Raw genomic sequence first — 26,319 nt, forward strand, 5'->3', positions numbered from 1 at the left:
GGACAAATCGCTCCGTTTTCTGCGTCGCGTTTAGCTACGAAAGAAACCTGTATCCAGGATTGTGTAAATCTATCCGCAAGCTCATTAGCATAACGCAACGTTAACTATTCATGAAAATCGCAAATGAAATGAAATAAATCTATTTGCTCTCAAGCTTAGCCTTTTGTTAACAACACTGTCATCTCAGATTTTCAAAAATATGCTTCTCTACCATAGCAACACTAGCATTTAGCGTTAGCATTAGCATTTAGCGTTACCATCACCAGGCAACATCTTCCAATGATATGCCTACAAATACGTCACAATGCTGCAGACATCTTGGACGAACGGCAGAGAGCATAAGCTCGTTCACGGCACATTCACAGCCATATAAGGAGACGATAGTAAACAGAGCTTCAAAATTCAGCTCATTTCCTGTTTGAGGTTTCATCTTGGTTTCGCCTGTAGCATGAGTTCTGGGGCACTCACAGATAATATCTTTGCAGTTTTGAAAACGTCAGAGTGTTTTCTTTCCAAAGCTGCCAATTATATGCATAGTCGAGCATCTTTTCGTGACAAAATATTGCGCTTAAAACGGGCACGTTTTTTTATCCAATAATGACATAGCGCCCCCATAGGTTGAAGAGGTTAACCCACTGTTCCTAGGCCGTCATTAAAAATAAGAATTTGTTCTTAATTAACTGACTTGCCTAGTAAACTAAAGGTAAAATAAAAAAAATAAAAAAATAAAAAAATGAAACCGGTCAATGTGCTGAGTTAGTTAGCCCTGCAAACAATAATGACTTGTTAGGAATTCCTCGGGATGGTCAGGATGTTGTGTCACAATACCCCCAGGGGACCATGACACAACGTCCCAAGAACGTCACGTAAAACGGACGTCATGAGAACGTCCTACGAAGGTCCTGACATGGTCCTCAGTGATGTCCTGGCGAAAAGGTCCACATGAGAACGTCCTACGAAGGTCCTGACATGGTCCTCAGTGATGTCCTGGGGAAAAGGTCCACCTGAGAACGTTCTACACGTTCTCAAGAATGTTCTACATTGAAGCTTAGCCACATCTTATCCTACATAATTAAATGTTAATTTATAATGACACACATTGTCACTTTCTCAGCTATGGTGATTGACTAACTCAGTTGAATGGGATATGTGTGGAAGGCACCCATAATATTATTGAATATTACAACCTTACAGTGAAATGCTTACTTACAAGCCCTTAACCAACAGTGTAGTTTTATGAAAATTCTCCACCAAAAAGTTGAAGATAAGAATAACTAATAATTAACCTCTCTAGGGTATGTGGGACACTAGCGTCCCATCTGGCCAACATCCAGTGAGGTTGCAGAGCGTCAAATTAAATTACAGAGATGCTCATTATAAAAATTCAGAAAACAAAACATATTTACATAGGTTTAAAGATGAACTTCTTGTTAAACCAACCACAGTGTCATATTTATAAAATGCTTTTCAGCGAAAGCATACCTAGCCCAGAATATACCTAGCCCAGAACATACCTAGCCCAGAACATACCTGGCCCAGAACATACCTGGCCCAGAACATACCTAGCCCAGAACATACCTAGCCCAGAACACACCTAGCCCAGAACACACCTAGCCCAGAACATAGCCCAGTTGACAAATTATTACAAACAGTAACCAGCCAAGCAGAAGCGTTACAAAACTCAGAAATAGAGATAAAATGAATCCCTTACCTTTGATGATCTTCATATGGTGGCACTCAGAAGACATTAATTTACTCAATAAATGTTCCTTTTGTTCGATGAAGTCTCTTTATATCAAAAAACCTCCGTTTTGTTAGCCCCTTTTCTACAGTAATCCACAGGCTCAAACTCAGTCAAAACAATCAGACAAAAAAATCTAAATTGTATCCGTAAAGTTTATAGAAACATGTCAAACGATGTTTATATTCAATCCTCAGGTTGTTGTTTTTTTGCCTAAATGATCTATAATATTTCAACTGGATAATAACGTCGTCAATATAAAAGGAAATGCACATGCGCCTGAAAAAACTCTGCGTCACGTTAGGGTCCACTCCTTCAGACTGGTCTTACTCCTTAAATTATAAGAATACAAGCCTGAAACGATTTCTAAAGACTGTTGACATCTAGTGGAAGGCATAGGAGCTGCAAATGGAGTCCTAAGTCAATGGATACTGTAATGGCATTGAATTTAACAAAAAGAAGAAAAAAAACGACTTCCTGAATGGATTCTTCTCAGGTTTCTGCCTGTTAAAACAGTTCTGTTATACTCACAGACACTATTTTAACAGTTTTGGAAACGTTAGAGTGTTTTCTATCCAAATATATCAGTTATATGCATATCATATCTTCTGGGCCCAAGTAGCAGGCCGTTTAATTTGGACATGCTTTTCATCCAAAATTCCGAATGCTTCCCCCTACCCTAGAGAGGTTAAAGAGCAGCAGTAAATAACAATGGTGGTGCTAAATACAGGGGGGGGTACCGGTACAGAGTCAGCGTGGAGGCTAAATACAGGGTGTTACAGTACAGAGTCAATGTGGAGGCTATATACAGGGGGTACCGGTACAGAGTCAATGTGAAGGCTATATACAGGGTGTTACGGTACAGAGTCAACGTGGAGGCTATATACAGGGGCTGCCGGTACAGAGTCAACGGCCGGGCCCCGGTGTCGAGGTAATTGAGGTAATATGTAAATGTAGGTAGAGTTATTAAAGTGCAAATAGTCTAGGTAGTCATTTGATTAACTGTTCAGGAGTCTTATGGCTTGGGGGTAGAAGCTGTTTAGAAGCCTCTTGGACCTTGACTTGGCGCTCTGGTGCCGCTTACCGTGTGGTAGCAGAGAGAACAGTCTATGGCTGGAGTCAAGGGCCTTCCTCTGACACCGCCTTGTATAGAGGTCAAGGATAGCAGGAAGCTTGGCCTCGGTGATGTACTGGGCCGTACGCACTACCCTCTGTAGTGCCTTGCGGTCGGAGGCAGAGCAGTTGCCATACCAGGCAGTGATACAACCCATCAGGATACTCTCGATGTTGCAGCTGTAAAACATTTTGAGGATCTGAGGACCCATGCCAAATCTTTTCAGTCTCCTGAGGGGGAATAGGTTTTGTTATGTCCTTTTCACGACTCTCTTGGTGTGCTTGGACCATGTTAGTTTGTTGGTGATGTGGACACCAAGGAACTTGAAGCTCTCAACCTGCACCACAACAGCCCCGTCGATGAGAATGGGGGCGTGCTCGGTCCTCCTTTTCCTGTAGTCCACAATCATCTCCTTTTGTATTCATCACGTCAAGGGAGAGGTTGTTGTCCTTGCACCAGGTCTCTGTCAGGTCTCTGACTTCCTCCCGATAGGCTGTGTCATCGTTGTCGGTGATCAGGCCTACCGCTGTTGTGTCATCAGCAAACTTAATGATGGTTTTGGAGTCGTGCCTGGCCGTGCAGTCATGAGTGAACAGGGAGTACAGGAGGGGACTGAGAACGCACCCCTGAGGAAACCCTGTGTTGAGGAACAGTGAGGCGGATGTGTTGTTATCTACCCTTACCACCTGGGGGTGACCCGTTAGGAAGTCCAGGATCCAGTTGCAGAGGGAGGTGTTTAGTCACAGGGTCCTTAGCTTAGTGATGAGCTTTGAGGGCACTAAGGTGTTGAACGCTAAGCTATAGTCAATGAACAGCATTCTCACATAGGTGTTCCTTTTGTCCAGGTGGGAAAGGGCAGTGTGGAGTGCTGTATAGATTGCATCATCTGTGGATCTGTTGGTGCGGTATGCAAATTGGAGTGGGTCTAGGTTTTCTGGGATAATGGTGTTGATGTGAGCCATGACCATGCTTTCAAACATTTCATGGCTACAGACGTGCGTGCAGCTTCCACTTTAGAGTCCCGTACGAAAGCGGCAGCTTTAGCCTTTAGCTTAGTGTGGATGTTGTGGGAATGACTTCATCGATCCCCTTATTGATAAAGCCAGTGACTGATGTGCTGTACTCCTCAATGCCATCGGAAGAATCCCGGAACATATTCCAGTCTGTGATAGCAAAACAGTCATCTGACCACTTTTTTATAGACTGAGTTACGGGTGCTTCTGCTTTGATCTTTGTTTGTAAGCAGGAATCAGGAGGATAGAATTATGGTCAGATATGCCAAATGGAGGGAGAGCTTTGTATGCGTCTCTGTGTGTGAAGTAAAAGTGGTCGAGAATTTTTTTTCTCCCTCTGGTTGCACATTTAACATGCTGATAGAAATGTGGTAAAACTAGATAGTGTGGTCTACAGCTTATCATGAGATACTCTACCTCAGGTAATCAAAACCTTGAGACTTCCTTAGATATCATGCACCATCTGTTGTTTACAAAAATGCATAGGCCCCCGCCCCATGTCTTACCAGAGGCTGCTGTTCTGTCATGCCGATAGAGTGTATAAACCCGCCAGTCATTTGTTTTCGGTCAAATGTAGTGTGACAGAAACACAGTAGACAGGGAGGGGACTGTGTGCTACAGCAGCCTACATTTAATCTTCAGATGAAGAGTTTGAACCCTTGATCTTTCCTTAATATGTCTGAACTGCAGAATAAATACAATCCCACGTGGCACCCTATTCCTTATTTAGTGCACTGGGTCCTGGTCAAAACTAGTGCTCTGCATAGGGCTGATATACATCAGAGGGCTGATATAAATACTATGCTGCCAGTCTCTCTTGGCTAAGAGTTGAGGAAAGACCGACTGCATCACCTCTTCTTTTTATAACAAACATTCATGTGTTGGAAATCCCAAACTGTTAGTCAACTTACACCCAGCTCTGACACACACACTTACCCCACCAGACATGCCACCGGGGGTCTTTTCACAGTCCCCAGGTCCAGAACAAATTCAAGGAAACATACAGTATTACACAGAGCCATTACTGCATGGAACTCCCTTCTTCTTCCTTCCATCTCATATTGCTCAAATAAAGAGCAAACCTGGTTTAAAAAAACCAGATAAAGCAACACCTCACAGCACAACGCCTCTCCCCTATTTGATCTAGATAGTTTGTGTGTATCTATCGATATGGAGGCTACGTGTGCCTTCTTATAAATGCATGTTGTTCTGTCCTGGAGCTGTTCTTGTCTATTTATGTATTATGTCATTCTGTATTATGTGTCATGTGTCATGTTCTGTGTGGACCCCAGGAAAAGTAGCTGCTGCTTTTGCAACAGCTAATGGGTATCCTAATAAAATACCAAAATATGGTTTAATTTGGGCCACTGACCCAGGTCTCACATCCCGGTACAGTATGTGGCTGTAGGGCATAATTACCCAACACTTCCAGTAACATGGTAAACAGTACCGAGTGATGGCTGTTAGTATTAAAGAGCAAACTACAGCCTAAACCTGCCCTGAGTCTCACCTGTCATCAGGGTCATATTCATTAGAGCAAAAAGTATCAAAATGTTTTACAACGGAACGTGGAAACAAGTGTTTCTTATTGGACACATCAGTGATTCCTCCCTGTTTTAGTCTGTTTTCTTCTGTTTGGTGCCCGGTGAAAAAACAGTGCTGTGAAAAACTATTTGACCCCTTTCTGATTTTCTCTGTTTGTGCATATTTTTGATATTTAATGTCATCAGATTTTCAACCAAAACCTAATATTAGATAAAGGGAACCTGAGTTTAAGAAAATATATTTTATTTATTTTATTAACAAAGTTATGCAACACCCAATGCCCCTGTGTGAAAGTAATTGCCCCCTTTAACTCAATAACTGGTTGTGCCACCTTTAGCTGCAGTGACTCCAACCAACCACTTCCTGTAGTTGATCAGTCCACCTTTAGCTGCAGTGACTCCAACCAACCACTTCCTGTAGTTGATCAGTCCACCTTTAGCTGCAGTGACTCCAACCAACCACTTCCTGTAGTTGATCAGTCCACCTTTAGCTGCAATGACTCCAACCAACCACTTCCTGTAGTTGTTGATCAGTCCACCTTTAGCTGCAATGACTCCAACCAACCACTTCCTGTAGTTGATCAGTCCACCTTTGGCTGCAATGACTCCAACCAACCACTTCCTGTAGTTGATCAGTCCACCTTTAGCTGCAATGACTCCAACCAACCACTTCCTGTAGTTGTTGATCAGTCCACCTTTAGCTGCAATGACTCCAACCAACCACTTCCTGTAGTTGATCAGTCCACCTTTGGCTGCAATGACTCCAACCAACCACTTCCTGTAGTTGTTGATCAGTACACCTTTAGCTGCAATGACTCCAACCAACCACTTCCTGTAGTTGTTGATCAGTCCACCTTTAGCTGCAATGACTCCAACCAACCACTTCCTGTAGTTGATCAGTCCACCTTTGGCTGCAATGACTCCAACCAACCACTTCCTGTAGTTGTTGATCAGTACACCTTTAGCTGCAATGACTCCAACCAACCACTTCCTGTAGTTGATCAGTCCACCTTTAGCTGTAATGACTCCAACCAACCACTTCCTGTAGTTGTTGATCAGTCCACCTTTAGCTGCAATGACTCCAACCAACCACTTCCTGTAGTTTATCAGTCCACCTTTAGCTGCAGTGACTCCAACCAAACACTTCCTGTAGTTTATCAGTCCACCTTTAGCTGCAGTGACTCCAACCAAACTCTTCCTGTAGTTGTTGATCAGTCTCTCACATCGCTGTGGAGGATTTCTGGCCCACTCTTCCATGCGGAACTGCTTTAACTCAGTGACATTTGTGGGTTTTCAAGCATGAACTGCTCGTTTCAGGTCCTGCCACAACATCTCTACTGGGATTAGGTCTGGACTTTGACTAGGCCATTCCAAAACTTTAAATGTGTTGCTTTTTAACCATTTTCATGTAGACTTGATTGTGTGTTTTGGATCATTGTCTTGCTGCATGACCCTGCAGGGCTTCAGCTCACAGACGGATGGGCCTGACATTCTCCTGTACAATTATCTGATACAGAGCAGAATTCATGGTTCCTTCTATTAAAGCTAGTCGTGCAGGTCCTGAGGCAGCAAAACATCCCCTAACCATCACACTACCATCACTGTGCTTGACAAAACATCCCCGAACCATCACACTACCATCACTGTGCTTGACAAAACATCCCCAAACCATCACACTACCATCACTGTGCTTGACAAAACATCCCCAAACCATCACACTACCATCACTGTGCTTGACAAAACATCCCCAAACCATCACACTACCATCACTGTGCTTGACAAAACATCCCCGAACCATCACACTACCATCACTGTGCTTGACAAAAACATCCCCGAACCATCACACTACCATCACTGTGCTTGACAAAAACATCCCCGAACCATCACACTACCATCACTGTGCTTGACAAAACAACCCCAAACCATCACACTACCATCACTGTGCTTGACAAAACATCCCCGAACCATCACACTACCATCACTGTGCTTGACAAAACATCCCCAAACCATCACACTACCATCACTGTGCTTGACAAAACATCCCCAAACCATCACACTACCATCACTGTGCTTGACAAAACATCCCCAAACCATCACACTACCATCACTGTGCTTGACAAAACAACCCCAAACCATCACACTACCATCACTGTGCTTGACAAAACATCCCCGAACCATCACACTACCATCACTGTGCTTGACAAAAACATCCCCGAACCATCACACTACCATCACTGTGCTTGACAAAACATCCCCGAACCATCACACTACCATCACTGTGCTTGACAAAACAACCCCAAACCATCACACTACCATCACTGTGCTTGACAAAACAACCCCAAACCATCACACTACCATCACTGTGCTTGACAAAACATCCCCAAACCATCACACTACCATCACTGTGCTTGACAAAACATCCCCAAACCATCACACTACCATCACTGTGCTTGACAAAACATCCCCAAACCATCACACTACCATCACTGTGCTTGACAAAACATCCCCAAACCATCACACTACCATCACTGTGCTTGACAAAACATCCCCAAACCATCACACTACCATCACTGTGCTTGACAAAACAACCCCAAACCATCACACTACCATCACTGTGCTTGACAAAACATCCCCAACCATCACACTACCATCACTGTGCTTGACAAAACATCCCCAAACCATCACACTACCATCACTGTGCTTGACAAAACATCCCCAAACCATCACACTACCATCACTGTGCTTGACAAAACATCCCCAAACCATCACACTACCATCACTGTGCTTGACAAAACAACCCCAAACCATCACACTACCATCACTGTGCTTGACAAAACATCCCCGAACCATCACACTACCATCACTGTGCTTGACAAAAACATCCCCGAACCATCACACTACCATCACTGTGCTTGACTGTTGGTATGAGGTTGTTAGTGTGAAATGCAGTGTTTGGTTTCTGCCCGTGGGACCTATGTTGTGTGTAATTGTGTTATTTGTAACAGGTTCCCTTTATCTAATATTAGGTTTTGGTTGAAGATCTGATAACATTCAGTATCAAAAATATACAAAAGTAGAGATAATGACTTTTTCACAGCATTTCACACTAACAACCTCATACCAACACTGCAGCACTGTAACCCAGGTTTTGTGGAAATGTAACAAGCTGGTACCAGGCTTTGAAAAGGTAAGGCCGATGGTGGGTATTGTAATTGTCTTAAAATCTGAGGAATGTAAATGATGTTCTCTCTGCTTGGTAGAATAGCAATGAAAATCAGAATTCAGTTCATTTGCATCTTGATGTTTGACATGACTCTATTAATGGTTAGCCTGTTGTTATGTCTCACGTGAAGGCTGACCTTAGTAATGGTTAGCCTGTTGTTATGACCTTAGTAATGGTTAGCATGTTGTTATGACCTTAGTAATGGTTAGCCTGTTGTTATGACCTTAGTAATGGTTAGCATGTTGTTATGACCTTAGTAATGGTTAGCCTGTTGTTATGACCTTAGTAATGGTTAGCCTGTTGTTATGACCTTAGTAATGGTTAGCCTGTTGTTATGACCTTAGTAATGGTTAGCCTGTTGTTATGACCTTAGTAATGGTTAGCCTGTTGTTATGACCTTAGTAATGGTTAGCCTGTTGTTATGACCTTAGTAATGGTTAGCCTGTTGTTATGACCTTAGTAATGGTTAGCCTGTTGTTATGACCTTAGTAATGGTTAGCCTGTTGTTATGACCTTAGTAATGGTTAGCCTGTTGTTATGACCTTAGTAATGGTTAGCATGTTGTTATGACCTTAGTAATGGTTAGCATGTTGTTATGACCTTAGTAATGGTTAGCATGTTGTTATGACCTTAGTAATGGTTAGCCTTTTGTAATGACCTTAGTAATGGTTAGCATGTTGTTATGACCTTAGTAATGGTTAGCATGTTGTTATGACCTTAGTAATGGTTAGCCTGTTGTTATGACCTTAGTAATGGTTAGCCTGTTGTTATGACCTTAGTAATGGTTAGCCTGTTGTTATGACCTTAGTAATGGTTAGCATGTTGTTATGACCTTAGTAATGGTTAGCCTGTTGTTATGACCTTAGTAATGGTTGTTTACAATCCGCCTGTTGACAGATAGAACACATACTCAAGTCTCTTCATACAAACAATCAACCTTTACAAGCAATTTACACGTTATGGTGGAAAAATCTGCTTCACTTGGATGGCAGAGTGCCACTGAATTGTAGACGAGGGGGCATCCCAAATGGCACATTCTTTACTAAACGGTGCACTACTTTTAACCAGAGCCCTGTGGAATAGCTTGCGATTTGGGACGCACTTACACAGATTGGTGATTGCAGAATCGTAATGTGATTGGTCACTTGAGTAGAGGAGCCGTGTCTTGTGTCCTTATACTTGATTTAATCGTAGCTTTGTGTAGATACTATTAATCTACATATTGATTCTATTTTGTTTTCTTAAAATCCAAGCCCTCAAATGGTCAACCAACTAACAGTGAAACAGTATTTATTGTATCAGGATGTAGATGTATTGTGTGTGTTTTCCATTCGGCCTGTGTATTGTATAGGAGTTCAACCATTCTGCTACTAGTGCTGGTCCTTCTAAAAAATGGAACAACATTGATAGACCCTAACTGGGCCCTAACTGGACCCTAACTGGGCCTTAACTGGGCCCTAACTGGGCCTTAGCTGGGCCCTAACTGGGCCTTAACTGGACCATAAAGGGGCCTTGGACCCTAACTGGACCCTAACTGGACCCTAACTGGGCCCTAACTGGGCCCTAACTGAGCCCTAACTGTAATACAGACCATGTAATATGAATTGGGATGTCTAAGAACCGGCCTTACACATCCCTATTCCCTGTATAGGAACCCTATTCCCTGTGTATAGAACCATATTCCCTGTGTATAGAACCCTATTCCCTGTGTATAGAACCCTATTCCCTGTATAGGAACTCTATTATCTGTATAGGAACCCTATTACCTGTGTATAGGAACCCTAGTCCCTGTGTATAGAACCCTATTCCCTGTATAGGAACCCTATTATCTTTGTATAGGAACGCTATTCTCTGTATAGGAACCCTATTATCTGTGTATAGGAACCCTATTCTCTGTATAGGAACCCTATTATCTGTGTATAGGAACCCTATTCTCTGTATAGGAACCCTATTATCTGTGTATAGGAACCCTATTCTCTGTATAGGAACCCTATTCTCTGTATAGGAACCCTATTATCTGTGTATAGGAACCCTATTCTCTGTATAGGAACCCTATTCTCTGTATAGGAACCCTATTCCCTGGAACCCTATTATGTGTATAGGAACCCTATTCTCTGTATAGGAACCCTATTCCCTGGAACCCTATTATGTGTATAGGAACCCTATTCTCTGTATAGGAACCCTATTCCCTGGAACCCTATTATCTGTATAGGAACCCTATTCCCTGGAACCCTATTATGTGTATAGGAACCCTATTCCGTGGAACCCTATTATGTGTATAGGAACCCTATTCCGTGGAACCCTATTATGTGTATAGGAACCCTATTATGTGTATAGGAACCCTATTCTCTGTATAGGAACCCTATTATGTGTATAGGAACCCTATTATGTGTATAGGAACCCTATTATGTGTATAGGAACCCTATTATGTGTATAGGAACCCTATTCTCTGTATAGGAACCCTATTCCCTGGAACCCTATTCTCTGTATAGGAACCCTATTCCCTGGAACCCTATTCTCTGTATAGGAACCCTATTATGTGTATAGGAACCCTATTATGTGTATAGGAACCCTATTATGTGTATAGGAACCCTATTCTCTGTATAGGAACCCTATTCCCTGGAACCCTATTATGTGTATAGGAACCCTATTCTCTGTATAGGAACCCTATTCCCTGGAACCCTATTATCTGTATAGGAACCCTATTCCCTGGAACCCTATTATGTGTATAGGAACCCTATTCCGTGGAACCCTATTATGTGTATAGGAACCCTATTCCGTGGAACCCTATTATGTGTATAGGAACCCTATTATGTGTATAGGAACCCTATTCTCTGTATAGGAACCCTATTCCGTGGAACCCTATTCTCTGTATAGGAACCCTATTCTCTGTATAGGGTGTAATTTGGGACACACACTAGGAAGCAGAGAGCCAATGGAATGGTGTCTACACTAAGCATCAATTAATGTGTTGTGTGTCCTTAGAAAGTAACCAGGGGTGTGTCCTTAGAAAGTAACCAGGTGTCGGTACTTAGAAAGTAACTAGGGGTGTGTCCTTAGAAAGTAACCAGGGGTGTGTCCTTAGAAAGTAACCAGGGGTGTGTCCTTAGAAAGTAACCAACTGGTGTGCTGACCCAGACCCTCAGTAGAACAGTTAGAAAGTAACTAGAACAGTAAACTGGTGTGTGACCCAGACCCTTAGAACAGTAACTAGGGGTGTGTAAACTGTGTTAGTTATTGATGACCCAGACCCTCAGTAAACAGGGTGTGATGACCCAGACCCTCAGTAGAAAGTAACCAGAACAGGGTGTGTCCTTAGTAAAAAGTAGACCCTCAGTAGAACAGTAAACTGGTGTGTGACCCAGACCCTCAGTAGAAAGTAACCAGGGTGTGTCCTTAGAAACTGTTGTAGCTAACAGACCCTCAGTAGAACAGTAAACTGTGTTAGTTATTGATGACCCAGAAACAGACCCTCAGTAGAACAGTATACTGTGTTAGTTATTGATGACCCAGACCCTCAGTAGAACAGTATACTGTGTTAGTTATTGATGACCCAGACCCTCAGTAGAACAGTATACTGTGTTAGTTATTGATGACCCAGACCCTCAGTAGAACAGTATACTGTGTTAGTTATTGATGACACAGACCCTCAGTAGAACAGTAAACTGTGTTAGTTATTGATGACCCAGAAACAGACCCTCAGTAGAACAGTATACTGTGTTAGTTATTGATGACCCAGACCCTCAGTAGAACAGTAAACTATGTTAGTTATTGATGACCCAGACCCTCAGTAGAACAGACTGTATTGATGACCCAGACCCAGATGACCCTCAGTAGAACAGTAAACTGTGTTAGTTATTGATGACCTCAGACCCTCAGAACAGTAAACTGTGTTAGTTATTGATGACCCAGACCCTCAGTAGAACAGTAAACTGTGTTAGTTATTGATGACCCAGACAGACCCTCAGTAGAACAGTAAACTGTGTTAGTTATTGATGACCCAGACCCTCAGTAGAACAGTAAACTGTGTTAGTTATTGATGACCCAGACCCTCAGTAGAACAGTAAACTGTGTTAGTTATTGATGACCCAGACCCTCAGTAGAACAGTAAACTGTGTTAGTTATTGATGACCCAGACCCTCAGTAGAACAGTAAACTGTGTTAGTTATTGATGACCCAGACACAGACCCTCAGTAGAACAGTAAACTGTGTTAGTTATTGATGACCCAGACCCTCAGTAGAACAGTAAACTGTGTTAGTTATTGATGACCACAGACCCTCAGTAGAACAGTAAACTGTGTTAGTTATTGATGACCCAGACCCTCAGTAGAACAGTATACTGTGTTAGTTATTGATGACCCAGACCCTCAGTAGAACAGTAGACCCTCAGTAGAACAGTAAACTGTGTTAGTTATTGATGACCCAGACCCTCAGTAGAACAGTATACTGTGTTAGTTATTGATGACCCAGACCCTCAGTAGAACAGTATACTGTGTTAGTTATTGATGACCCAGACCCTCAGTAGAACAGTAAACTGTGTTAGTTATTGATGACCCAGACCCAGACCCTCAGTAGAACAGTAAACTGTGTTAGTTATTGATGACCCAGACCCTCAGTAGAACAGTAAACTGTGTTAGTTATTGATGACCCAGACCCTCAGTAGAACAGTAAACACAGACCCTCAGTAGAACAGTAAACTGTGTTAGTTATTGATGACCCAGACCCTCAGTAGAACAGTAAACTAGTTATTGATGTAGAACAGTAAACTGTGTTAGTTATTGATGACCCAGACCCTCAGTAGAACAGTAAACTGTGTTAGTTATTGATGACCCAGACCCTCAGTAGAACAGTAAACTGTGTTAGTTATTGATGACCCAGACCCTCAGTAGAACAGTAAACTGTGTTAGTTATTGATGACCCAGACCCTCAGTAGAACAGTAAACTGTGTTAGTTATTGATGATGACCCAGACCCTCAGTAGAACAGTAAACTGTGTTAGTTATTGATGACCCAGACCCTCAGTAGAACAGTAAACTGTCAGTAGAACAGTAACTGTGTTAGTTATTGATGACCCAGACCCTCAGTAGAACAGTAAACTGTATTAGTTATTGATGACCCAGACCCTCAGTAGAACAGTAAACTGTGTTAGTTATTGATGACCCAGACCCTCAGTAGAACAGTGAACTGTGTTAGTTATTGATGATCCAGACCCTCAGTAGAACAGTAAACTGTGTTAGTTATTGATGAGCCAGACCCTCAGTAGAACAGTAAACTGTGTTAGTTATTGATGACCCAGACCCTCAGTAGAACAGTATACTGTGTTAGTTATTGATGACCCAGACCCTCAGTAGAACAGTAAACTGTGTTAGTTATTGATGACCCAGACCCTCAGTAGAACAGTAAACTGTGTTAGTTATTGATGACCCAGACCCTCAGTAGAACAGTAAACTGTGTTAGTTATTGATGACCCAGACCCTCAGTAGAACAGTAAACTGTGTTAGTTATTGATGACCCAGACCCTCAGTAGAACAGTAAACTGTGTTAGTTATTGATGACCCAGACCCTCAGTAGAACAGTAAACTGTGTTAGTTATTTGATGACAGTAAACCAGACCCTCAGTAGAACAGTAAACTGTGTTAGTTATTGATATTGATGACCCAGACCTCCAGTAAACTGTGTTAGTTAGATGACAGACCCTCAGTAGAACAGTAAACTGTGTTAGTTATTGATGACCCAGACCCTCAGTAGAACAGTAAACTGTGTTAGTTATTGATGACCCAGACCCTCAGTAGAACAGTAAACTGTGTTAGTTATTGATGACCCAGACCCTCAGTAGAACAGTAAACTGTGTTAGTTATTGATGACCCAGACACAGACCCTCAGTAGAACAGTAAACTGTGTTAGTTATTGATGACCCAGACCCTCAGTAGAACAGTAAACTGTGTTAGTTATTGATGACCCAGACACAGACCCTCAGTAGAACAGTATACTGTGTTAGTTATTGATGACCCAGACCCTCAGTAGAACAGTAAACTGTGTTAGTTATTGATGACCCAGACCCTCAGTAGAACAGTATACTGTGTTAGTTATTGATGACCCAGACCCTCAGTAGAACAGTAAACTGTGTTAGTTATTGATGACCCAGACCCTCAGTAGAACAGTAAACTGTCTAATTTGACACATTTCGGTTCACTCACAGATGATAGATCGTTAGAAATTGATTTAAAAATGATAAGTGTCTGGCGACTGGGTTATCGAGAGACATAACACAACTCGTTAGAATAAGCTAAAAGCTGCAAAGAATTTGGGAAACTCACCCTGGTTGTATGATACCACTATCTAACTGTGTAGCATTATAAATACCCATAACTGTGTAGAATAGCATTGTAAATAACTGTAACTGTGTAGCATAGCATTGTAAATAACCGTAACTGTGTAGAATAGCATTGTAAATACCTGTAACTGTGTAGCATAGCATTGTAAATACCTGTAACTGTGTAGAATAACATTATAAATACCCATAACTGTGTAGAATAACATTGTAAATACCTGTAACTGTGTAGAAAAGCAAATATTAATGCTGTTAATTTTGTTGTTGTTTCCTGGTACAGATCTGGGATCCTTCAGTGTGAGGACGAGAGGAGGTGTGTCTGTAAGGGAAGGACAAGGAGTGGTGCTCATGTGTACACCACCCCCTCATTCTCCAGGTAAGACCCTGACCCTTAACCCGTGACCCCTAACCCCTAACCCTCCTCATGTGTACACCACCCCCTCATTCTCCAGGTAAGACCCTAAAACCCTAACCCTCCTCATGTGTACCCCTCCACCTCATTCTCCAGGTAACCCATCCCCGGGCCCAATACTTATTTTCCACCATAATTTGCAAATAAATTCATTAAAAATCCTACAATGTGATTTTCTGGATTTTTTCCCTCATTTTGTCTGTCATGGTTGAAGTGTACCTATGACGAAAATTACAGGCCTCTCTCATCTTTTTAAGTGGGAGAACTTGCACAATTGGTGGCTGACTAAATACTTTTTTGCCCCCTCTGTATATATACACTGCTCAAAAAAATAAAGGGAACACTAAAATAACACATCCTAGATCTGAATGAATGAAATATTCTTATTAAATACTTTTTTCTTTACATAGTTGAATGTGCTGACAACAAAATCACACAAAAATTATCAATGGGAATCAAATTTATCAACCCATGGAGGTCTGGATTTGGAGTCACACTCAAAATTAAAGTGGAAAACCACACTACAGGCTGATCCAACTTTGATGTAATGTCCTTTAAAACAAGTCAAAATGAGGCTCAGTAGTGTGTGTGGCCTCCACGTGCCTGTATGACCTCCCTACAACGCCTGGGCATGCCCCTGATGAGGTGGCGAATGGTCTCCTGAGGGATCTCCTCCCAGACCTGGACTAAAGCATCCGCCAACTCCTGGACAGTCTGTGGTGCAACAGTCTGTTGGTGGATGGAGCGAGACATGATGTCCCAGATGTGCTCAATTGGATTCAGGTCTGGGGAACGGGCGGGCCAGTCCATAGCATCAATGCCTTCCCCTTGCAGGAACTGCTGACACACTCCAGCCACATGAGGTCTAGCATTGTCTTGCATTAGGAGGAACCCAGGGCCAACCGCACCAGCATATGGTCTCACAAGGGGTCTGAGGATCTCATCTCGGTACCTAATGGCAGTCAGGTTACCTCTGGCGAGCACATGGAGGGCTGTGCGGCCCCCCCAAAGAAATGCCACCCCACACCATGACTGACCCACCGCCAAACCGGTCATGCTGGAGGATGTTGCAGGCAGCAGAACGTTCTCCACGGCGTCTCCAGACTGTCACATGTGCTCAGTGTGAACCTGCTTTCATCTGTGAAGAGCATAGGGCGCCAGTGACGAATTTGCCAATCTTGGGGTTCTCTGGCAAATGAAAACGTCCTGCACGGTGTTGGGCTGTAAGCACAACCGTTTTGAGCACATGCACATTTGTGGCCTGCTGGAGTTCATTTTGCAGGGCTCTGGCAGTGCTCCCCCTGCTCCTCCTTGCACAAAGGCGGAGGTAGTGGTCCTGCTGCTGGGTTGTTGCCCTACTACAGCCTCCTCCATGTCTCCTGATGTACTGGCCTGTCTCCTGGTAGCGCCTCCATGCTCTGGACACTACGCTGGCAGACACAGCAAACCTTCTTGACACAGCTCGCATTGATGTGCCATCCTGGATGAGCTGCACTACCTGAGCCACTTGTGTGGGTTGTAGACTCCGTCTCATGCTACCACTAGTGTGAAAGCACCACCAGCATTCAAAAGTGACCAAAACATCAGCCAGGAAGCATAGGAACTGAGAAGTGGTCTGTGGTTATCATCTGCAGAACCACTCCTTTATTGGGGATGTCTTGCTAATTGCCTATAATTTCCACCTGTTGTCTATTCCATTTGCACAACAGCATGTGACATTTATTTCAATCAGTGTTGCTTCCCAAGTGGACAGTTTGATTTCACAGAAGTGTGATTAACTTGGAGTTACATTGTGTTGTTTAAGTGTTCCCTTTATTTTTTTGAGCAGTGTATATAGTGTAGTGACCCTGGGTTTATAAGGGTGGAAATCGACCCTGGGTTTATAAGGGTGGAAATCGACCCTGGGTTTATAAGGGTGGATATCGACCCTGGGTTTATAAGGGTGGAAATCGACCCTGGGTTTATAAGGGTGGAAATCGACCCTGGGTTTATAAGGGTGGATATCGACCCTGGGTTTATAAGCGTGGAAATCGACCCTGCCGGACGAGCATGCTTTAGCTTTAGCGGTACAGTCGATAGCACGCCGGACCTCGGGGTCGAAGGTTGAGGGTTCGAGACCTGCTCCCTGCTGTTTCATTACAGTATATACAGTAACTAGGTAGTCACAGCAGTCAAATACAGTATATACGGTAACTAGGTAGCCACAGCAGTCAATTACAGTATATACAGTAACTAGGTAGTCACAGCAGTCAAATACAGTATATACAGTAACTAGGTAGTCACAGCAGTCAAATACAGTATATACAGTAACTAGGTAGCCACAGCAGTCAAATACAGTATATACAGTAACTAGGTAGCCACAGCAGTCAATTACAGTATATACAGTAGCTAGGTAGCCACAGCAGTCAATTACAGTATATACAGTAACTAGGTAGCCACAGCAGTCAATTACAGTATATACAGTAACTAGGTAGCCACAGCAGTCAATTACAGGATATACAGTAACTAGGTAGTCACAGCAGTCAATTACAGTATATACAGTAACTAGGTAGCCACAGCAGTCAATTACAGTATATACAGTAACTAGGTAGCCACAGCAGTCAATTACAGGATATACAGTAACTAGGTAGCCACAGCAGTCAATTACAGTATATACAGTAACTAGGTAGCCACAGCAGTCAATTACAGGATATACAGTAACTAGGTAGTCACAGCAGTCAATTACAGTATATACAGTAACTAGGTAGCCACAGCAGTCAATTACAGTATATACAGTAACTAGGTAGCCACAGCAGTCAATTACAGTATATACGGTAACTAGGTAGTCACAGCAGTCAATTACAGTATATACAGTAACTAGGTAGTCACAGCAGTCAAATACAGTAGATAGTAACTAGGTAGTCACAGCAGTCAAATACAGTATATACAGTAACTAGGTAGTCACAGCAGTCAAATACAGTAGATAGTAACTAGGTAGCCACAGCAGTCAATACAGTATATACGGTAACTAGGTAGTCACAGCAGTCAATTACAGTATACACAGTAACTAGGTAGTCACAGCAGTCAATTACAGTATATACAGTAACTAGGTAGCCACAGCAGTCAAATACAGTAGATAGTAACTAGGTAGTCACAGCAGTCAAATACAGTATATACAGTAACTAGGTAGTTACAGCAGTCAAATACAGTATATACAGTAACTAGGTAGTCACAGCACAGCAGTCAAGTTACAGTATATACAGTAACTAGGTAGTCAATTACAGTATATACAGTAACTAGGTAGTCACAGCATCACAGTATACACAGTAACTAGGTAGTCACAGCATATACAGTCAAATACAGTACTATAGTCAATTACAGGTAACTAGGTAGCCACACAGTCAGTCAATTACAGTATATACAGTAACTAGGTAGCCACAGCAGTCAATTACAGTATATACAGTAACTAGGTAGCCACAGCAGTCAATTACAGTATATACAGTAACTAGGTAGCCACAGCAGTCAATTACAGTATATACAGTAACTAGGTAGCCACAGCAGTCACAGCAGTCAGTAACTAGGTAGCCACAGCAAATACAGTAACTAGGTAGTCACAGCAGTCAAATACAGTAGATAGTAACTAGGTAGTCACAGCAGTCAATTACAGTATATACGGTAACTAGGTAGTCACAGCAGTCAATTACAGTATATACAGTAACTAGGTAGTCACAGCAGTCAAATACAGTAGATAGTAACTAGGTAGTCACAGCAGTCAAATACAGTATATACAGTAACTAGGTAGTCACAGCAGTCAAATACAGTAGATAGTAACTAGGTAGTCACAGCAGTCAAATACAGTATATACAGTAACTAGGTAGTTACAGCAGTCAAATACAGTATATACAGTAACTAGGTAGTCACAGCAGTCAAATACAGTATATACAGTAACTAGGTAGCCACAGCAGTCAAATACAGTAGATAGTAACTAGGTAGTCACAGCAGTCAAATACAGTAGATACAGTAACTAGGTAGTCACAGCAGTCAAATACAGTATATACAGTAACTAGGTAGTCACAGCAGTCAATTACAGTATATACAGTAACTAGGTAGTTACAGCAGTCAAATACAGTATATACAGTAACTAGGTAGCCACAGCAGTCAATTACAGTATATACAGTAACTAGGTAGTCAGAGCAATCAATTACAGTATACACAGTAACTAGGTAGTCACAGCAGTCAAATACAGTATACACAGTAACTAGGTAGCCACAGCAGTCAAATACAGTAGATACAGTAACTAGGTAGTCACAGCAGTCAAATACAGTATATACAGTAACTAGGTAGTCACAATAGTCAATACAGTAGATGCAGTAACTAGGTAGTGCTCCCTGCTGTGTGTATGTATGTATATATATATACGTTTATATACATTGTGAAATGAAGATGAAACATTGCATTTGGCCACACTGCTATTAGACCATAGATACACATTGAATAACAGATAGTCCTTACTGCTATTAGCCCATAGAAACACATTGAATAACAGATAGTCCTTACTGCTATTAGCCCATAGAAACACATTGAATAACAGATAGTCCTTACTGCTATTAGCCAATAGAAACACATTGAATAACAGATAGTCCTTACTGCTATTAGCCCATAGAAACACATTGAATAACAGATAGTCCTTACTGCTATTAGAAACACATTGAATAACAGATAGTCCTTACTGCTATTAGCCAATAGAAACACATTGAATAACAGATAGTCCTTACTGCTATTAGCCCATAGAAACACATTGAATAACAGATAGTCCTTACTGCTATTAGCCCATAGAAACACATTGAATAACAGATAGTCCTTACTGCTATTAGCCCATAGAAACACATTGAATAACAGATAGTCCTTACTGCTATTAGCCCATAGAAACACATTGAATAACAGATAGTCCTTACTGCTATTAGAAACACATTGAATAACAGATAGTCCTTACTGCTATTAGAAACACATTGAATAACAGATAGTCCTTACTGCTATTAGCCCATAGAAACACATTGAATAACAGATAGTCCTTACTGCTATTAGAAACACATTGAATAACAGATAGTCCTTACTGCTATTAGCCCATAGAAACACATTGAATAACAGATAGTCCTTACTGCTATTAGAAACACATTGAATAACAGATAGTCCTTACTGTTATTTAGAAACACATTGAATAACAGATAGTCCTTACTGCTATTAGCCCATAGAAACACATTGAATAACAGACAGTCCTTACTGCTATTAGCCCATAGAAACACATTGAATAACAGATAGTCCTTACTGCTATTAGCCCATAGAAACACATTGAATAACAGATAGTCCTTACTGCTATTAGACACACATTGAATAACAGACAGTCCTTACTGCTATTAGCCCATAGAAACACATTGAATAACAGATAGTCCTTACTGCTATTAGCCCATAGAAACACATTGAATAACAGATAGTCCTTACTGCTATTAGCCCATAGAAACACATTGAATAACAGATAGTCCTTACTGCTATTAGCCCATAGAAACACATTGAATAACAGATAGTCCTTACTGCTATTAGCCAATAGAAACACATTGAATAACAGATAGTCCTTACTGCTATTAGCCCATAGAAACACATTGAATAACAGATAGTCCTTAATGCTATTAGAAACACATTGAATAACAGATAGTCCTTACTGATATTAGCCCATAGAAACACATTGAATAACAGATAGTCCTTACTGCTATTAGCCAATAGAAACACATTGAATAACAGATAGTCCTTACTGCTATTAGCCCATAGAAACACATTGAATAACAGATAGTCCTTACTGCTATTAGCCCATAGAAACACATTGAATAACAGATAGTCCTTACTGCTATTAGCCCATAGAAACACATTGAATAACAGATAGTCCTTACTGCTATTAGCCCATAGAAACACATTGAATAACAGATAGTCCTTACTGCTATTAGCCCATAGAAACACATTGAATAACAGATAGTCCTTACTGCTATTAGCCAATAGAAACACATTGAATAACAGATAGTCCTTACTGCTATTAGCCCATAGAAACACATTGAATAACAGATAGTCCTTACTGCTATTAGAAACACATTGAATAACAGACAGTCCTTACTGCTATTAGCCAATAGAAACACATTGAATAACAGATAGTCCTTACTGCTATTAGCCCATAGAAACACATTGAATAACAGATAGTCCTTACTGCTATTAGCCCATAGAAACAAATTGAATAACAGATAGTCCTTACTGCTATTAGCCAATAGAAACACATTGAATAACAGATAGTCCTTACTGCTATTAGCCCATAGAAACACATTGAATAACAGATAGTCCTTACTGCTATTAGCCCATAGAAACACATTGAATAACAGACAGTCCTGACTGCTATTAGCCCATAGAAACACATTGAATAACAGATAGTCCTTACTGCTATTAGCCAATAGAAACACATTGAATAACAGATAGCCCTTACTGCTATTAGCCCATAGAAACACATTGAATAACAGATAGTCCTTACTGCTATTAGCCCATAGAAACACATTGAATAACAGATAGTCCTTACTGCTATTAGCCCATAGAAACACATTGATTAACAGATAGTCCTTACTGCTATTAGAAACACATTGAATAACAGATAGTCCTTACTGCTATTAGCCCATAGATACACATTGAATAACAGAGAGTCCTTACTGTTATTAGCCCATAGAAACACATTGAATAACAGATAGTCCTTACTGCTATTAGCCCATAGAAACACATTGATTAACAGATAGTCCTTACTGCTATTAGAAACACATTGAATAACAGATAGTCCTTACTGCTATTAGCCCATAGAAACACATTGAATAACAGATAGTCCTTACTGCTATTAGCCCATAGAAACACATTGAATAACAGATAGTCCTTACTGCTATTAGCCCATAGAAACACATTGAATAACAGATAGTCCTTACTGCTATTAGCCCATAGAAACACATTGAATAACAGATAGTCCTTACTGCTATTAGAAACACATTGAATAACAGATAGTCCTTACTGCTATTAGCCAATAGAAACACATTTTCAAAACATTTAAAAAAGGAAGTACTTCCATATACACTGACCGTACAAAACATTAAGAACACCTGCTTTTTCCTTGACATAGACTGACCAGGTGAATCCAGGTTATGATCCCTTATTGATTGATGTCACTTGTTAAATCCACTTCAAATCAATGTAGACGAAGGGGAGGAGTCATGTTAAAGAAGGATTTTTAAGCCTTGAGACAATTGCGACATGGATTGTGTCTGTGTGTCGTTCAGAGGGTGAACAAACAAGACAAAATATTGAAGAGCCTTTAAACAGGGTATGGTAGTAGGTGCACCGGTTTGTGTCAAGAACTGCAACGCTGCTGGGTTTTTCACGCTCAACAGTTTCCCATGTGTTTAAAGAATAGTCCAACACCCAAAAGGACATCCAGCTAACTTGACCCAACTGTTGGAAGCTTTGGAATCAACATGGGCCAACGTCCCTGTGGAACGCTTTCGACACCTTGTAGAGTCCATCCCCCGACGAATTGAGGATGTTCTGAAGGCGAAAGGGGTGTGAGGGGGGTTGAAACTCAAAATGAGTAAGATGTTCTTAATGTTTTGCAAACTCAGTGGATACCTCCATTCATTTTTTAAATCTGCTACCGGGTTACCGTCAGAAGAGTCTTCTGCGGTTTGTGGGAGTCGCAAACGTCCACAAGCCTTTGGGACACTACAGACAGAAGTTGACACATCAGTAATACAGACTTTATCTCTAGCTTAAACATTTTAAATTCAGTTTAAACTTTAAATAGCTTAAATCTGAAATATCTAGTTTAAACAGATGGATTTTGTTGGGGATTGTTTTGTTATGCTAAAATGCTACACCCATTTTGTTACTTTTTAATTAATGAACCATACCCATTGATTTATGTATAATGTAACAGCGACAGTAGTTCAACCTTTTTTCCCATATGAACTCAAAATATCAGCTTTTTTTACTACAATGTTTGTAAAAAATGTAATTGTAAACAAACACAATATAGCATGATTATAACTATAATGTTGATATCATGGATGGTCAGTCTGTGCATCCAAACCTCTGTCTATTAATTTAAGAGTCGTTACATTTCTCCAGGCCCTCAGCTGTTTACTGTTTCTCCAGGCTGTTTACTGTTTCTCCAGGCTGTTTACGGTTTGTCAAGGCCCTCAGCTGTTTACTGTTTCTCCAGGTCCTCAGCTGTTTACTGTTTCTCCAGGCTGTATACTGTTTCTCCAGGTCCTCAGCTGTTTACTGTTTCTCCAGGCTGTATACTGTTTCTCCAGGTCCTCAGCTGTTTACTGTTTCTCCAGGTCCTCAGCTGTTTACTGTTTCTCCAGGCTGTTTACTGTTTCTCCAGGCCCTCAGCTGTTTACTGTTTCTCCAGGTCCTCAGCTGTTTACTGTTTCTCCAGGCCCTCAGCTGTTTACTGTTTCTCCAGGCCCTCAGCTGTTTACTGTTTCTCCAGGTCCTCAGCTGTTTACTGTTTCTCCAGGTCCTCAGCTGTTTACTGTTTCTCCAGGCTGTTTACTGTTTCTCCAGGTCCTCAGCTGTTTACTGTTTCTCCAGGCTGTTTACTGTTTCTCCAGGCCCTCAGCTGTTTACTGTTTCTCCAGGTCCTCAGCTGTTTACTGTTTCTCCAGGTCCTCAGCTGTTTACTGTTTCTCCAGGCTGTTTACTGTTTCTCCAGGCTGTTTACTGTTTCTCCAGGTCCTCAGCTGTTTACTGTTTCTCCAGGCTGTTTACTGTTTCTCCAGGCAGTTTACTGTTTCTCCAGGCTGTTTACTGTTTCTCCAGGTCCTCAGCTGTTTACTGTTTCTCCAGGCCCTCAGCTGTTTACTGTTTCTCCAGACTGTTTACTGTTTCTCCAGGCTGTTTACTGTTACTCCAGGCTGTTTACTGTTTCTCCAGGCCCTCAACTGTTTACTGTTTCTCCAGGCCCTCAGCTGTTTACTGTTTCTCCAGACTGTTTACTGTTTCTCCAGGCTGTTTACTGTTACTCCAGGCTGTTTACTGTTTCTCCAGGCCCTCAACTGTTTACTGTTTCTCCAGGCCCTCAGCTGTTTACTGTTTCTCCAGGCCCTCAGCTGTTTACTGTTTCTCCAGGCTGTTTACTGTTTCTCCAGGTCCTCAGCTGTTTACTGTTTCTCCAGGTCCTCAGCTGTTTACTGTTTCTCCAGGTCCTCAGCTGTTTACTGTTTCTCCAGGTCCTCAGCTGTTTACTGTTTCTCCAGGCCCTCAGCTGTTTACTGTTTCTCCAGACTGTTTACTGTTTCTCCAGGCCCTCAGCTGTTTACTGTTTCTCCAGACTGTTTACTGTTTCTCCAGGTTGTTTACTGTTACTCCAGGCTGTTTACTGTTTCTCCAGGCTGTTTACTGTTTCTCCAGGTCCTCAGCTGTTTACTGTTTCTCCAGGTCCTCAGCTGTTTACTGTTTCTCCAGACTGTTTACTGTTTCTCCAGGCCCTCAGCTGTTTACTGTTTCTCCAGACTGTTTACTGTTTCTCCACTGTTTCTCCAGGCTGTTTACTGTTTCTCCAGGTCCTCAGCTGTTTACTGTTTCTCCAGGTCCTCAGCTGTTTACTGTTTCTCCAGGCTGTTTACTGTTTCTCCAGGCCCTCAGCTGTTTACTGTTACTCCAGGCTGTTTACTGTTTCTCCAGGCCCTCAGCTGTTTACTGTTTCTCCAGGCTGTATACTGTTTCTCCAGGTCCTCAGCTGTTTACTGTTTCTCCAGGCTGTATACTGTTTCTCCAGGTCCTCAGCTGTTTACTGTTTCTCCAGGTCCTCAGCTGTTTACTGTTTCTCCAGGCTGTTTACTGTTTCTCCAGTCCTCAGCTGTTTACCTCAGCTGTTTACTGTTTCTCCAGGTCCTCAGCTGTTTACTGTTTCTTCAGCTGTTTACTGTTTCTCCAGGCCCTCAGCTGTTTACTGTTTCTCCAGTCCTCAGCTGTTTACTGTTTCTCCAGGTCCTCAGCTGTTTACTGTTTCTCCAGGCTGTTTACTGTTTCTCCAGGTCCTCAGCTGTTTACTGTTTCTCCAGGCTGTTTACTGTTTCTCCAGGCCCTCAGCTGTTTACTGTTTCTTTCACTGTTTACTGTTTCTCCAGGTCCTCAGCTGTTTACTGTTTCTCCAGGCTGTTTACTGTTTCTCCAGGCTGTTTACTGTTTCTCCAGGTCCTCAGCTGTTTACTGTTTCTCCAGGCTGTTTACTGTTTCTCCAGGCAGTTTACTGTTTCTCCAGGCTGTTTACTGTTTCTCCAGGTCCTCAGCTGTTTACTGTTTCTCCAGGCCCTCAGCTGTTTACTGTTTCTCCAGACTGTTTACTGTTTCTCCAGGCTGTTTACTGTTACTCCAGGCTGTTTACTGTTTTCCAGGCCCTCAACTGTTTACTGTTTCTCCAGGCCCTCAGCTGTTTACTGTTTCTCCAGACTGTTTACTGTTTCTCCAGGCTGTTTACTGTTACTCCAGGCTGTTTACTGTTTCTCCAGGCCCTCAACTGTTTACTGTTTCTCCAGGCCCTCAGCTGTTTACTGTTTCTCCAGGCCCTCAGCTGTTTACTGTTTCTCCAGGCTGTTTACTGTTTCTCCAGGTCCTCAGCTGTTTACTGTTTCTCCAGGTCCTCAGCTGTTTACTGTTTCTCCAGGTCCTCAGCTGTTTACTGTTTCTCCAGGTCCTCAGCTGTTTACTGTTTCTCCAGGCCCTCAGCTGTTTACTGTTTCTCCAGACTGTTTACTGTTTCTCCAGGCCCTCAGCTGTTTACTGTTTCTCCAGACTGTTTACTGTTTCTCCAGGTTGTTTACTGTTACTCCAGGCTGTTTACTGTTTCTCCAGGCTGTTTACTGTTTCTCCAGGTCCTCAGCTGTTTACT

General features: G+C 41.9%; 1 protein-coding gene across 1 annotated transcript in view; it reads left to right on the forward strand.

Annotated features, from left to right (window-relative positions):
* Positions 1 to 26,319, forward strand: part of LOC115124438 (contactin-5-like) — a 653,850-nt gene that overhangs the window by 341,242 nt on the left and 286,289 nt on the right. The window contains 1 exon segment of the mRNA XM_065024146.1: positions 15,246 to 15,341. Within this exon segment, the coding sequence (XP_064880218.1) occupies positions 15,246 to 15,341 (96 nt within the window).

Source organism: Oncorhynchus nerka, linkage group LG11, assembly GCF_034236695.1.
Source record: "Oncorhynchus nerka isolate Pitt River linkage group LG11, Oner_Uvic_2.0, whole genome shotgun sequence".
In the NCBI taxonomy this organism is placed as follows: Eukaryota; Metazoa; Chordata; class Actinopteri; order Salmoniformes; family Salmonidae; genus Oncorhynchus; species Oncorhynchus nerka.